At 41.4% G+C, this 15,844-nt stretch overlaps 2 protein-coding genes across 2 annotated transcripts; both read right to left on the bottom strand.

Moving 5' to 3' along the window:
• Positions 1-9: 9 nt before the first annotated feature.
• Positions 10-618, bottom strand: LOC135611804 (E3 ubiquitin-protein ligase RING1-like). The gene has a single exon (XM_065107444.1). The coding sequence runs from the start codon at positions 616-618 to the stop codon at positions 10-12; it is 609 nt and encodes a 202-aa protein (XP_064963516.1).
• Positions 619-2,526: 1,908 nt separating this feature from the next.
• Positions 2,527-3,940, bottom strand: LOC135604088 (transcription factor TCP7-like). Its single transcript, XM_065094345.1, has one exon. The coding sequence runs from the start codon at positions 3,832-3,834 to the stop codon at positions 3,088-3,090; it is 747 nt and encodes a 248-aa protein (XP_064950417.1). The 5' UTR covers positions 3,835-3,940; the 3' UTR covers positions 2,527-3,087.
• Positions 3,941-15,844: the final 11,904 nt, after the last annotated feature.

Genomic DNA, 15,844 nt, shown 5'->3' with positions numbered 1-15,844 from the left:
TCGGAATAGTCAGGGCAGCTCAGATCGGCAGAGCGGGCAGGAGTTATGGCTGTCGAGCCACCGGAGAATGCACTTCTTGTGGAACATGTGCTTGCAGGGCAACTGCGTCACCACCGCGCTGGCGTCGAACGAGTCCATGCAAATCGTGCACTCGATCGGATCGGTCCCCGGGGCCGCTTTTTTGATATTGATGTCCGGTAGGGCCTCCACGGCGGCCATCCATGCTGGCTGGGTGCCGCGCCTGGAAGGAGCGAGGTTCAGTGATCGCCTAGACCATCGTTCGAGTTGTTGCTCTATGAACATCGCGTCAAAGTAGAAGTCCGTGACAGACGAGCTAAAAGGGGGCATGATAAGCTCGTCGAAAGGCACAGAGTCTGCATCATGGTCAGAAAGGTGGGAGGGCGAGGGTTGCTGGGCGTCGAGAGAGCCCAAGTCAGAGTTAGGGTTCTCGAGGTTTGGGAAGTTGGATGCCTGGGCGACGCTCCCGCCGCAGTGGACGCAGCAGACGACGCCATGATCTCCGGCGTCGGCGGGGTCGAAGGTGAAAGTGTGGTCGCACTGGGAGCAAAAGTATAAATTCGAAGCGGCGGCACCGCCGGTGGCTCCAGCGGACGACATGTCTTTCCCGGCGACGATACCAACGTTGAGAGCAATAAAAGAGCTCCCGACTACAGACTCTCTCTCTGGACGCTTTTGAAGCCCACATGTCTCCGTATATAGATAAATATGCACACAGGCTGTTGAAGTCCGACTTCGATCAGGATTCTGATACTACTCCTGTTTCGACTGGTACTCTGATGTATGTGCCTATATCTTGTTAGAATGATTTAAAATTACTTTGTCAGAATCTTATTCGAAATTACTTTCAATTAGATTTTACTATGAAGTTTATGTTATGATGCTTAGATTATAATTCATTTTTGTCAAAGAAATAAAAGAAGATGTGTCTACTATCTACAAGAATCATTAATGAACGATAAAACATATCTTATTATTGGTCTCAATCTCCATCACAAATGAAACTATAGATCAGCAAGTTCGACAAATATAAGCAATCGAAATCGCAGACAGTAAAGCAGGAGCTGACAGGATTTCACCATTACTTCTGAGAACATCCTATTGATGTTCCCGAGTCAGAAAGCAGACCTCTCCCCCATCGAGGACTTCATGTGCATTGCTCGCGCATGTCCGCGACAAGCGGAGACGTATCCGTGTGACCGTCCGTCGTTTCATTTCCATTTGTACTTCGTCTAAGGTACTCATCGTACTAAGCAATCCTTCTCTACGGGTCCTTGTTGAATTGCATGAGACTAAAGTGAAACTGACTCTTGCGAGTAACTCTTATTTTGGTATCGCATGTTTTAGGCAATCCCTGTTAAAGATCTGCGGCCAATCTCTCCCAGAACTGATACAAATAACGTGTTTTTAGTGCAAGGCTTTTTCGAACACAGGGTTTGAGTAGGATTAATATAGGCAACCTAAAACCGACATCAGGTATCCATGAAAGAAGCAAAGAGGGCACTGCTGCTTGCAACTCCTGATGTAGAATATATGTGGAGACATCCGAAGCAATAAAGTCATGTCATCAGATGTGTAAGCAACAGCATATGATATTTATAAATGCCAGCATTTGCTTTCCAAAAGCCCAGTTGTGAAGCCACCAAATAAAGGCACAGAGGTTGGGTGTTCAATCCAACAGTAGAGAGGTAGGTGAGGTGGAAACAAATTAAAGATGTCAGCCTCCATCATATCAGCACGCCTACTTTATTAGATTAACAAAGTGCCATTACAAGAAGTTGAGCCCAGCCATGACGTACAGGGATCAATCACAGATGTTATATTCCTTCCTTTATATGATTGCAGCTGTAGATTATTCTTCTCCCATGTTTGTCAAACAAATAGGCTGCGTTTCACATGCATGACAGTGAACGCTGAAGCAGATGTGAGTCAATTCCACGCCCGCAACGAGCACCTGCGGAAGCTTCCCAGCCACAATCTTTATGGACATGCATATGCTGCAGTTTTGTTGAAGGAATCAGCATGTTTACATTGTAAGCTTTACAAGATTCAGCTGCCTCTGCTTTCTAAAGTTGAAGGCTATCTGAATCCGTGAAAGCAGATTAATGATATCAAATTCTGCAAATAGAATATAAGCAACATTGTTTCTTTAAATGCGATATCAATCCATCAAATAGCTTAAACTTTTGGTCATACAAATTGACAATAATGCAGAGCAAGAAGGTAAGTGATGGGGCATGTCGAACTGCATAGAGCTCTGTTGATGATGCTCGGGCCACTCTGACTTCGTCACAGAATCTGAAACCGGGTAGAGATGAATTATTCCTAGTGTAAAATGGATTTAGGTTTAGATTCTGCAAGTTGTTTAACGACCAACTCTGCTGCATAATGTTCTACAAGAAATTCCCCAAAAAATATATTTTGGTTCGATTGAACCGTTCAGAATAAAAAGCGATAGAAGATTGCAGATGTATCTATCCAAACTATACAGTAGGTAAGATGACAGAATGCAGGAAGAACAACTAGAGTTTATTTGCACTCGCACATCTCAAACAATCCAGAATTACATACGCAGAAACCACGTTATTGTCACACAGGCAAAATCCAAGAAAAAACAGAGAAAAGACTCGTAGAGTACACATGGAGCTTTGACAGTGGAGAACTTACGGACTGAAAACAGAGGCTTCCATGCAATCGGATTCTCTCGGGTTCTCCCAGCCATGCTGATACAAACATGTCACCTATCTAGAATCACAAACCTTGCAGCTCCCAGGCCTTGTTCATCATAGCACATTGGACTTCTTGATTTCACATGCACATCTTCACGGTGCTTCTTCACAGGATTTCAACTTCAGTAGTGTCTACATTTGACTTGATTCCTCTGTCACGAAGCACTCGAGACCAGACAACCATGGAATCCGAACTGAGACTAATCAACAAGAAAGGGGGGTAACGAGAGAACCAATCGAACTCTACTCTAATGCCAATCCAAACTCCACAAACCTAATCTTTTCTAATTCGATAGGAGGTGGGAACACTAATCAGCTAAAGCTAAAAATACCGAAGCTATCAGCGGGTTTCGTCTTCCGCCTGCGCGGCTGCCGCAGCGGAGGTGGCACCAGGTGGTCCTGACAGCGAGGCCAGCAGGTTGAGGTGCCCAGCTAGGGGGAGGTAATTCCCCACTCTTGCAGCGGATGCTTCCCCCATAGGCTGCCCGGCGAACGTCCCGGTGAAGGCGGCATGCTGCGACGCCACCATCTCCGGCGCAGCAAAGCTCCAGACCTGCCCGAAGTCCGCCCGGGCGGGCAAGGCCCAGAACCCGGTCGCTGGCCCGATTCCGATCGTCGCCCCACCTCCGGCAGCAATGAAGCGGTCGTCCTTGGCGGAGTCGTCTGCGGCGTCGGCCCGGAGGCGCTTGCCGAGGATGAAGGGCGCCGGAGAGGAGGTGGGCTTCGAGGAGGTGGCGACGGAGGGCGAGGTGGTGGAAAAGGAGGACGGGATGGTACCGGAACCAGTGGCAGCGATGATGGAGGGCTCGGCCTGGCGGAGAAGCCACTCGATGGTCTGGCCGTCGGACTTGTGACCGAGCTCGCGAGTGAGCTGGAAAACCCGGGCGGCGCAGATGATGGGCATGCGGATGCGCCGCCCTCGCCCGTCCACCTTACTGTGCCGGTCTTTGGATGGCGCCTTCTTCACGGCCACGGTCACGCCGCCGCTTCCTCCTCCTCCCCCCACCACCACCCCCGCCGTTATCTGCCTCTTCTGCTGCTGCACTGGCGCGGGCCCGCCGTTCATGGCGCGGTCAGCGGTGCTCATGGCCCCCGCGCGAGAGAAACTGAATAGAAAATAGAACTAGAAAAGGAGAAGGGATGTGGGGTGTTCAGAGAGAGATGACCCAAGTCTAATGATTGAGAGAGAGAGGGAGAGAGGGAGAGAGAGAAAGAGGCGGGCGGAGAAGAGGGGACGACGCAGAGAGTGCGGGTGGAGACAAAGAGGGAAAGAGCACATGGGCCGATGGGACCCTCTTGATCACCTGTCTTGCCCGGCCAGGATCACGATGCAAGACACCTACGTGTCATCTTTGCAATGCGTACTATAGCGGGGTCGATCAACTCACAGTCTGACATCCACGGTATCGTCCAACCGGAGGCGACATTTTTGTGTCTCCTGCCTCGGACGATATAGCCCAAACTTGATTTCCCTCATCTCGTCCCCATGAGCTGTCGCCACGATTTTTGAGGCAGTACGGCTGTTCTGGGCATTTACTCATACACTTCACTACTACTTGGCCTGCTGTAATTGGCAGGCGGCAAAGCGAAATCCATCTTTGCTTTCACCTTGTCCAGCAATAGAGGAGTTGCAAATGGATAATGACGACAATGCCACCGAACGACCTTCCGACGACCTCGTGCGCAGTATGGCCGTGCTGCCGTAGGGGGGCAGCACAGTCGGGTATCCCATCAAAGGCACCAAACATGCAAAATAGCTCTCTCATTGGTTACCAGATAGGAACTGTTGAAATACACGGCCGACAACCCAATTGGAGAACGCCCTTCTGTGCTCGGTCTCTGGTTCGATGAACAGCGACCACGGCGAGCCGGAGTCATAGGCGGTCAAACATGGTGGGCTCGAAGTCTCTAACTTTGACGCAGACGGAAGGGTTCGACTTTGTCTTCACTAAGCTGCCACTCTGGTTGCTCGCAATGGGCGAGTCAGTCGGGGGTTTGACAACGGTAGCATCCATTAGCGTGCAGTTGAAGGTCAAACTTGGTGGCTCGATAGTTACCAGGATTACGATCGAGTCCACTAATTAAACATGACAATTAGCAACATAAATATCACCGTAAAACACTACTATTTTGACAGTAGAAGTGTTTGTTGTTAAAGAATATTATCCCTAGGATTTGAGTATCAAAGCTAGAATCATATTTTTATTTTATGACAATATTAATATTATTAAACATATTAGTCATTCATAAATATTTGTCCCAGATTAATTCATAACTTTATTTAGTACACGCATAAAGAAGCCGGATTTGTCGGATTTGTCGGATGACATCCCAAAAGAAGGTGAAGGTAGATAATCTTAACGAAGACTGGCTGTGGGAGGAGATATGGGACTAATAAAGATAATTATCGCATCTTTCATCGATATTAATCCTACACTTCTCCATGAATACCAAACTGATCCTTCTTGTCGTTATGCATTTCATGAATCTTAGAGCTTAGGGTGTGTTAGCTTCACTTTATTAGGTCAGCGTTGCACTAGCTTGAGTAGCGAATTAACAGAAACAATATTAAAAAAATATTACTAGAAAGGACTCTAATAACTAATCTTATAATAAAGGACGAGATAAATCAATTAGGAGAATTGCCTTTACAATACTTGAAGATATTATTTATTGATTATTCCATAAGCTTAAAAGGAGATTAATGTGAAATAAGCTAACAGAAGAGACTACTTTCAAAGAACATAAAATTGTTCACTTATCATTTTTATATTTCTTTTGTCCCACATTGCTAGTTAACTGATCTTCAAGACTTCAAACTGGTATAAATAAAATCCCCTTCTAAATCTATAGAATTATTAAGAAATAATATTTTTAAGTATTATAAAGATCTTCTCCGTTATAAAGATTTGATTTCTCTCGTCCTTCATTATAAATTCAGTCAAATAACAAATTGATCTTATAAGGAAGGACGATAGAAATCAAATTTTTATAATGGAGAAGACCTTTATAATATTTGAAGATATTTTTCTTTGATAATTTTATAAGTTTAGAGGTTATTGATACTAGTTTTAGGTATTTAAAACAAGTTAACTTATAATTTGGGATAAAAAATATAAAATTGATAAGTAAACAACTTTAAACTTTTTGAAAATAATCTTCTTATATTCCACAATACGAATCTAGCGCCGAACGAGTATGTTTCCTTACATCAGAGTAATATACAGATCGATATTTCATCATTCATGAGACTGCACTGTTTGCATGACAAAATGCAGAGTGCCATTTTCATCCATGTTTTCCTAAATGTTGATCATAATGGTCGGATGTCAAGCTTGCGTCTATAAACGCAACAGAACAAACATAAAACTATTGCATCTGCTTACAGACATGGTGATGTACTATGTGAAGCGATCATTAGATTTTGCAGCTCCACCTTAAGACACACGAACTAGCCTAGACATGTAAGCATAAAAATCTATAATTATGCTAAATCAATAATGCGGAATTAACCTATATGCCAGGATTTGAAATTCAATACATAGATCTAATTATACGATGCGTACCTTTTGATGCCATCCGTTCAGAGATCTTGTTTGATCTGCTCAGCACCGTGATCCAAGATTGCTGCGCTCCGTCTTTAATCCGATCGCGCTGCGGAATCTGCAGGGAGTGCGAAGCGTAGACCCTTTCTCCTCTCTTCCTATCCTTTCACAGGATCACATAAATTGATGGATTTGGGGAGAGGGTTTTGGGGGAGAGAGTCGAGGAGAATAACTGAATTCCTCAACGGAGAGATGCGTCTATACGTGTGACGCGCTAACACACTAACCACCCTTAACAACCCCTAGAGATCCTGTCCTTTAATAGGCGAGAGCAGAGGGTCTACGATGAGATGAGATCTCAGAAGATATCCTCCCATCAAGAATATCTCCGAGGAATCGTTCCGTAGTGGACTTAGTCTTGGCTAAAATATCGGAACCCAATTCTATTATATATCTTATTCAATAAAAGGCCACATATTCTAATATTCTCCCACTTGGCCCATTAATTGATAAGATATAAAAGAGATACAAAATCAAAACAAACAAAACAAAATTTGTTTGAAAACAATTTTACCTAATTGGATTCCAAAAAATTTTGAAAAAGCATTTTATACATGGCCATGTTTTTAAAAATAAGCCAATAAGTCCAATAATCACAATAATACTATATTAAGTCCAACTATCAATGCGAGTCATAGCGGTTGTATTTCATCAATGTCATACTCCCTTCTATGTACCACAACATTGTTAGTCTTTCCTAACATAGTCCATAATGACCCCTGTAATTTGTCTTGTCAAGACAATCCTGTTGTTACATTCAACCATAATATGCATAAACATAAATGTAAACAGGATAGCAGAAACAGATAACTTTTATTAAAAATGTCAATAATAGCATCCACATAAATATGCATCACCATATCCTTTATGACTTGCTCACAAGCCCCATTCTAAGAACATGTTCTTTGAATATTTTGCACTGTAAGGCTTTTGTCAATGGATCAGCAATCATCATAGTGGTGCTCAAGTTCTCAATTGACACTTGCTGTTTCTGGACTCTTTCTCTAACCACCAAGTACTTTATCTCAATGTGCTTGGAACCACTAGAGTACTTGCCATTCTTAGAGAAGAAAACTGCTGCGGTGTTATCACAAAATATCTTCAGCGGCTTGGCAATTGAGTCGACCACACCAAGTCCTGAGATGAAATTTCGCAGCCATAAAGCTTGATTTGTGGCCTCAAAGCATGCCACAAATTCAGCTTCCATTGTTGATGATGCAATAAGCGATTGCTTTGCACTTTTCCAAGAAATTGCCCCACCAGCTAACATAAATACAAATCCTGAAGTGGACTTCCTGCTGTCGAGGCAATTTGCAAAATCAGCATCTGAATATCCAGTTACTTCAAGCTGATCAGATCTCCTGTATGTGAGCATATAATCTTTTGTCCCTTGTAGATATCTCATTACTTTCTTTGCAGCTTTCCAATGTTCCATTCCTGGGTTACTTTGATATCTTCCCAGCATTGCAACTGCAAAACTGATATCTGGTCTTGTACAGGTTTGAGCATATAATAGACTTCCAACTGCGCATCCATAAGGAATATTCTTCATTTGATTCTTTTCTAAGTCATTTCTTGGGCACTGGTTTTGACTGAATTTTTCACCTTTAGTAATAGGTACATCATTGGTTGAGCAAAGCTGCATATTAAATCTCTCCAAGATACGATCAATATATCCTTTCTGAGACAATCCTAATAATCCTTGAGATCTATCCCTGAATATCTCAATGCCAATGACGTAGGATGCCTCATTCATATCAACCATCTTAAAGTTCTTGTTGAGAAATATTTTGGTTTCGTGCAATAAACCAAGATCACTGCTGGCAAGTAAAATATCATCCACATATAAGACCAATATAATAAACTTGCTCCCACTTACCTTCAGGTATATACACTGATTAACAGTGTTTTCCTTAAATCCGAAGGAAGTAATGGTATTATGAAACTTTATATACCATTGTCTGGAAGCTTGTTTAAGGCCATAAATGGATTTCTTAAGTTTACAAGCCCAACTTTCTTTTCCCTTTTCTATGAATCCTTCGGGTTGTTCCATATAGATTTCCTCATCTAGATCCCCATTCAGAAATGCTGTTTTCACATCCATCTGATGCAACTCAAGATCATAATGAGCTACTAATGCCATAACGATTCTCAATGAGTCCTTTTTAGAAACAGGAGAAAAAGTCTCATTATAGTCGATGCCTTCCTTCTGAGAAAAACCTTTGGCCACAAGTCTGGCTTTATATCGTTCGATATTGCCCGTTGAGTCACGTTTTGTCTTAAAGACCCATTTACAACCGACTCTTTTACAATCATTGGGCAATTCAACGAGATCCCAGACATCATTCTGTACCATTGATTTTAACTCTTCTTTCATTGCATCATACCATTTTTCAGAATCGTTACTTTCTATGGCTTGTGAAAACGATAAGGGGTCTCTTTTTATTCCTATATCATAATCTGATTCTTGTAGATATACAACATAATCATCAGAAATGACATGTTTCCTTTTCCTTTGAGATCTTCTCAAATCTGCCAATTGTGATTGTTCTACAAGATCATCAGCGGCGACATCAACATCATGTGAGAGTTCTTGGATATTATTTTGTTGTTCACCCTCATCAATACTCTCATTGATTTGAGGAACAACAATCTCTCGGACAGGAGATGATATGGGAGAATTAACCTGAATCTCCTCAATATCAAAATTAATCCTTCGAGATTTTTCACTCCCACTGATTTCGCCATTTTCTAGGAATTTTGCATTACCAGATTCTACTATTCTCATACTATGATTAGGGCAATAAAATCTGAATCCCTTGGATTTTTCTGGATAACCAATAAAATATCCTGAAATAATTCTTGGATCCAATTTCTTTTCATGTGGATTGAATACTCTTATCTCTGCAGGACACCCCCATATATGTAGATGTCTCAGACTGGGCTTCCTACCAGTCCATAACTCAAATGGAGTCGATGAAACTGACTTGCTAGGAACCCTGTTCAAGATGTACATAGCTGTCCTAAGAGCTTCACCCCACATCGACTCAGGTACAGAGGAATAACTCATCATGCTCCTAACCATATCCATCAGAGTACGATTTCGCCTTTCAGCAACACCGTTCTGCTGTGGCACACCTGGTAATGCATATTAAGCACAAATACCCCGTTGTTCCAGGAATCTAGCAAAAGGACCAATATTCTGACTAGATCCATCATATCTGCCATAAAATTCACCACCTCTGTCAGATCTGACAATTTTAACTTTTCTATCTAATTGTCTCTCAACCTCATTTATGTATACTTCAAGAGTATCAACGGCTTGAGACTTTTCATGTATTAGATAAACTTTGCCATATCTGGACAGATCATCTATAAATGTGATGAAATATTTTTCTCCACTAAAACAAGGAATATGGAGTGGTCCGCAGATATCAGTATGAATAATCTCAAGGAGTTCTTTACTTCTTGTGGCATTTTTCTTTATATGTTTAGTTTGCTTTCCCTTAATGCAATATATACAAATATCAAAATCAGTGAAGTCTAAATGTTCCAAAATATTATCCTTCACTAATCTTTCAATTCTTTCCTTGGAGATATGCCCCAATCGTCTATGCCACAATATAGAAGATCTTTCATTATTGAAACTACGTTTCAATCCAACATTTGATTGCAGGGTCATTAGTGTCTTTGCAAACTCAAGATCCAAATTAATTCTGTACAAACCATCACACAGAATTCCAGAACCAACTTTTATTGAATCGTAAAATATGCTGAGTTTGCCACTACCAAAAGAAATACAATATCCCAACTCATCAATTCTAGAAAGAGAAATCAAATTTCTAGAAATTGTAGGGACATAACATGTGTCAACAAGATCCATCAAGTGACCCGTCTCTAAGCGTAGACGATAAGTTCCCATTGATATCACTTTCGCTTTAAGACGATTTCCCATAATGATGAATCTTTCATGTTCTTTTGGTTTCCGAATTGAAAGGAATCCCTGCATATTATTTGTAACATGAGTTGAAGCACCGGAATCAATCCACCAAGTGTTAGAAGGAACTTCTGTAATGTTTGATTCGAAACATACAAAGGTCGAGTTAATACCTTTCTTTTCGAACCAAGTCTTGCGTTTAATGCAATCCTTCTTCACATGTCCTTTCTTGCCACAAAAGAAGCACTTTACAGTAAAGACTTTCTTTTCATTATTCTGTTTAACATTTCCAGACTTAGCAAATCTCTTTGATGGATGATGCTTCAACTTTCTTTTCTTATTACCACCTCCTTGAGTAGTCGTCATGACATTATATGAATTTTCCTGCCTTAATCTCAATTCTTCCTGAACACACATGCTAGTCAACTCATTCAAGTCCCACTTATCTTTATTTGTATTGTAATGAATCTTGAATGGGCCAAACTGAGAAGGAAGAGAATTGAGAATAAATTGCACAAGGAAGGATTCATCAACATTCATGCCTAATGTTTTAAGTTTTGCAGCTTTGTCAGCCATATTGAGGATATGATCCTGAATTCCTCGAGTACCATCATACTGAGCCGTAGTCAGTTCTTTCATCAATGTGCCAGCCAATGACTTATCAGCAGATTTAAATCTGTCTTCAATAACCTTTAAATATTCCTTTGCGCTAGTTGCCATCGGTAATGAAGTCTTTATGTTATTTGCAATTGTCATTCTTATGAACATTAAACTAAGCCTATCAGATCTTTCCCAAGCCTTCATTTCATTAACTTGTTCTGCAGTACTTTCATCAGTCAAGTTTGCAGGCTTTTCAACAAGTAATGCTAGATCAAGATCTAATACGCCTAGTGTGAATTGCACATGCTCTAACCATTCTGAATAATTTGATCCAGAAAGTACAGGGACACTTGAAGCATATGAGTGTATATGCAGAAGTACCACTGCAAAAAAGATATATAACGACATTAATGCTTTGAGTTTGTCAAAAATTGATGAACTATTGATATCATCTATATTACACCTTTGGGTGAAATATTGACATATCTAGTGTTCACTCAAGAATATTTTTGGAGGACTGATACCATCCTTGAGGAATAGGTATTGTTACCTTTGGGTATACAACCCTAAACTGCAAGGATATCTAAATAGTATCATCCTACCCCATCACATAATTATTTGAATTAGATTCTCCTTTGGGATTATCTAAATCTCATAATTATATGTGCCATTATGAATATTATTTCTTTAATATCATTTAGGACTAATTCTTTAATATTATTTTATAAGTCATTAGTCCAGGTCACTTTGGTGGCTACAAGACTAATGCCATGATATAAAATAAAAATGTCCTATAAATGATAAAACTTTTATTGTAATTCATATCACAAAAGTTTATCATCCTAGGCCACTTTGGCAGCTACTAGTCAGATAGAACTTAGGGAAATGAATTACAAATAATATTCATCAATTTATTTAATTTTTGCTAAGCAATTCAATAATAAAATGACCATAATAATTATTGAATACTAATGCAAAACAATTCAATAATAAATAACCATAATAATTATTGAACTTTAATAAAAAGCAATTCAATAATAAATAACAATAATAATTATTGAAATTTAATGCTAAGAAGTTCAATAATAAATAACAATAACAGTTATTGAACTTTAATAAAAAGCAATTTAATAATAAATAACAATAATAATTATTGAACTTTAATAAAACTCATATGATAATTTCAAGCATATACATGTGAATAAATAAATAAAAATTCCAAAAACAATAATTGGATTTTAATTTTATTTACCACATATATAATGAATAATTCATATGAGAAAACCATAAAATAAACCATAATTTATAGTTTTTTTTTTAATCAAAATTAAATCCAATCAAATAATCAAAAATTATAATCATGATTAAAATTAATCATAATTATAATAAATGATATTTATCAATTTTATAATTGAGAATATAACCTAAATTTCTCAATTTCATAATGATAAAAAACCGAAAATATTTGATAGGATATAAAATCGAAAATATGCGAATGGCAGAACTGTAATTTGGCAGAAATTAGACCCGAGGGCAAAACCGTAAATATGTTGACAGAACATAAACTGTAATTACGATATTTGCAAAGGGTAAAACTGTAATTTTTCAAAAAACCCTAGCCTCGAGGGCAGAAACGTAAATATGCCAAAACCCTAATCTGCCATCGCCGCCGCCGCCGCCTGCGCGAGCGGCGCTGCCGCTGCTGCCTGCGGCCTGGCCGCCTGTACGCGACTGCGGGTTGCAGCCTGTGCGCGGCTGCCGCCTGTACGCGGCTGCGGGTTGCCGCCTGTGCGCGGCTGCCGCCTGTACGCGGCTGCGGGTTGCCGCCTGTGCGCGGCTGCCGCCTGTACGCGGCTGCGGGCTACCGCCTGTGCGCGGCTGCCAGCGACCGCCTGTGTGCGGCTGCCAGCGACCGCCTGTGTGCGGCTGCCAGCGATAGATCTAGTCTGCGCACGGCCACTGCCGCCACGGCGCTGCCGCCGCGGGGCATACTGCTCATGCGCGGCCACTGCCGCTGCGGCGGTTCCTGCCCGCGGTTGGCTGCTGCCAGCACGCGGCCGCCGCCTGTGCACGGCCTACTCACGCATGGCCGCCACCAGGGCTGTCTGCCTGCGTGCGGCCGACCGTCGCATGGACGGATTGTGGCCGTGTGCGACCGGGGTTCTGTGATGCCGTCGCGTGGACGGAGTTCTGTGATGCCGTCGCGTGGACGGAGTTCTGTGATGCCGTCGCACGGACGGAGTTCTGTGATGCCGTCGCACGGACGGAGTTCTGTGATGCCGTCGCACGGACGGAGTTCTGTGATGCCGTCGCACGGACGGAGTTCTGTGATGCCGTCGCACGGACGGAGTTCTGTGATGCCGTCGCACGGACGGAGTTCTGTGATGCCGTCGCACGGACGGAGTTCTGTGATGCCGTCGCGTGGACGGGTTCTGTGATGCCGTCGCACCGGACGGAGTTCTGTAATGTCCGCATATGGGACGAGTTCTGTAATGCGTACGCTACTTTGCGTAACCGCAGATTTGCAGCGAGATCGACGGTGACCATTACTGCTTAGCAGTTCTTGGAAGATAAAGGTAATTATGCATCGTAAATTAATTTACAGATCTAATGCATGATTTCAAAAACCGGGCTCTGATACCAATTGTAAGCATAAAAATATATAATTATGCTAAATCAATAATGCGGAATTAACCTATATGCCAGGATTTGAAATTCAATATATAGATCTAATTATACGATGCGTACCTTTTGATGCCATCCGTTCAGAGATCTTGTTTGATCTGCTCAGCACCGTGATCCAAGATTGCTGCGCTCCGTCTTTAATCCGATCGCGCTGCGGAATCTGCAGGGAGTGCGAAGCGTAGACCCTTTCTCCTCTCTTCCTATCCTTTCACAGGATCACATAAATTGATGGATTTGGGGAGAGGGTTTTGAGGGAGAGAGTCGAGGAGAATAACTGAATTCCTCAACGGAGAGATGCGTCTATACGTGTGACGCGCTAACACACTAACCACCCTTAACAACCCCTAGAGATCCTGTCCTTTAATAGGCGAGAGCAGAGGGTCTACGATGAGATGAGATCTCAGAAGATATCCTCCCATCAAGAATATCTCCGAGGAATCGTTCCGTAGGACTTAGTCTTGGCTAAAATATCGCAACGGAACCCAATTCTATTATATATCTTATTCAATAAAAGGCCACATATTCTAACAAGACATAGTTCGAAACCTGAGTTCAATCAAGGCCATCGATGTCCCGGAGTGTTCGTTTTGTTCATACCAAGGAATATTGGTGAGTTTGCTCGATCGCGTGGGACTTTTCCAACGTCGAGTTGACAGGGAACCATACTCGATTAATCTTACAAGATTTGAACTGGACTTGCCTTCTAAGGATCCATGGTAGACTTCTTCCTGTGATCTTGAGTTGTCAAGTAGGTCATCCACCTTCCTTTCTCCACCAATTGTGCCACTCGGATCAACGTCCTGGACATGTCGTGGCTTCAGGACTTCTCTCTTGGTGTTGGGGTGTCGGCTTCACGTACATGAGAAGTCAGGCATGGAGCACACGCTTGCATAATTGCCTCATGGCATGGGGGTCACCCCCCAACTTTTTCTTCCCCTCCCTTTTGATTCTTCTTCCCATCCCCCGACTTTTTCTATTATACAACTCATGTTCACACATGCATGGGGTCAGGTGGTTTTGATCCCTCCCCTTCACCATCTCCTGCTGTGTCACTTCTCTACCTATCTTTCACCATCTCCTAACTCCAAAATCTAGTATGACCTCAAGAGCTGAACTAATAGATGCTGCCATCAAGCAGAATTTTCATTGAGTGCCAACCTCCAATCTGACTTAAAATAGTGGTCGGATTTCGGCAGTAGTGAAACTTAACATCACAGTCGAGCTCTCCGATGTCACATGAATTTCACAAACACATCTCTTACCACTCTTAAAAGTTCATGACATGATCTATATCTAATGCATACCTTCTGCTGTTTGTGCCGAATGTGGTCAAGGCCATACTAAGGGTAATCTATCATTCAAGGTTTTGTAAGAAGGGGTTTGTTGTCCTTGATTTGTGTCAGCTTCTCCATTTTACAGTGGCATCAAAAATATATTATGCTCTTTATGTCATGGAGTTTGCTCCAACTTGATTAAACCGGAAAAAGTACAAGATGACTCATCTGGCTGTAGACAACTGATGCAAAAAAATGACTCATTAACCACTTGTAATGAGATGCATGGAGCATACATTGCCACTGACATCTGCAGATTAATGTCACAGGTATGTGTAGGTAGACTACAGACCTTTGTCCTTCAATGCTTGGAGAGAAGACTGTTGATTCAAGTAACATTTAAGGAAACATCATGAGATATCTAATAATGAGATACAAGAAATTTTCCATTGATTTACTACTACTCAATATTTCTTTTTCGAAGAACAACTGATGTATCTAATCACTTGCAAATTAGGCAAGCTCTCAATATTATAATTCTCACCAGGATAATGAAGCAAGAAAAATAATACAATCATTAGTAAGAAACATAATATTTTTTTAATAAATATTGAAAAAGACTACGGATAAAGTTGACTGTACCACATACCCTTATGAGTAAGGGGATAAAATTAATCACACCACTAACTAAGTTATGATTATGGATAAAACTAATTGTACTATCTATTTTTACGAATAATGATTACGATTAAAAATATTCACGAATGATAAACAAAAGAGAATTAAAAAAATAAAGAGAGAGGTGAACAGATTGTAACAAAGTTAGCCACACCACTAGAGCAGCCAAGTCTCGAATCAAAGCATTGAAGATTTCGACGATGGAATGGATTTAGTAGAGTTATATTAAGTCAATGATGAGGACGTGCTTAACAGTTCCACATACATAAAACAACAACGAGTCAATTATTTTTGATACTGCGTTCGTGACCCCATTGA

The sequence above is a fragment of the Musa acuminata genome, chromosome BXJ1-2 (assembly GCF_036884655.1).
Source record: "Musa acuminata AAA Group cultivar baxijiao chromosome BXJ1-2, Cavendish_Baxijiao_AAA, whole genome shotgun sequence".
Taxonomy (NCBI): domain Eukaryota; kingdom Viridiplantae; phylum Streptophyta; class Magnoliopsida; order Zingiberales; family Musaceae; genus Musa; species Musa acuminata.
Note: the sequence above shows the minus strand (reverse complement) of the source record. Positions and strands in the feature narration are given on the sequence as shown.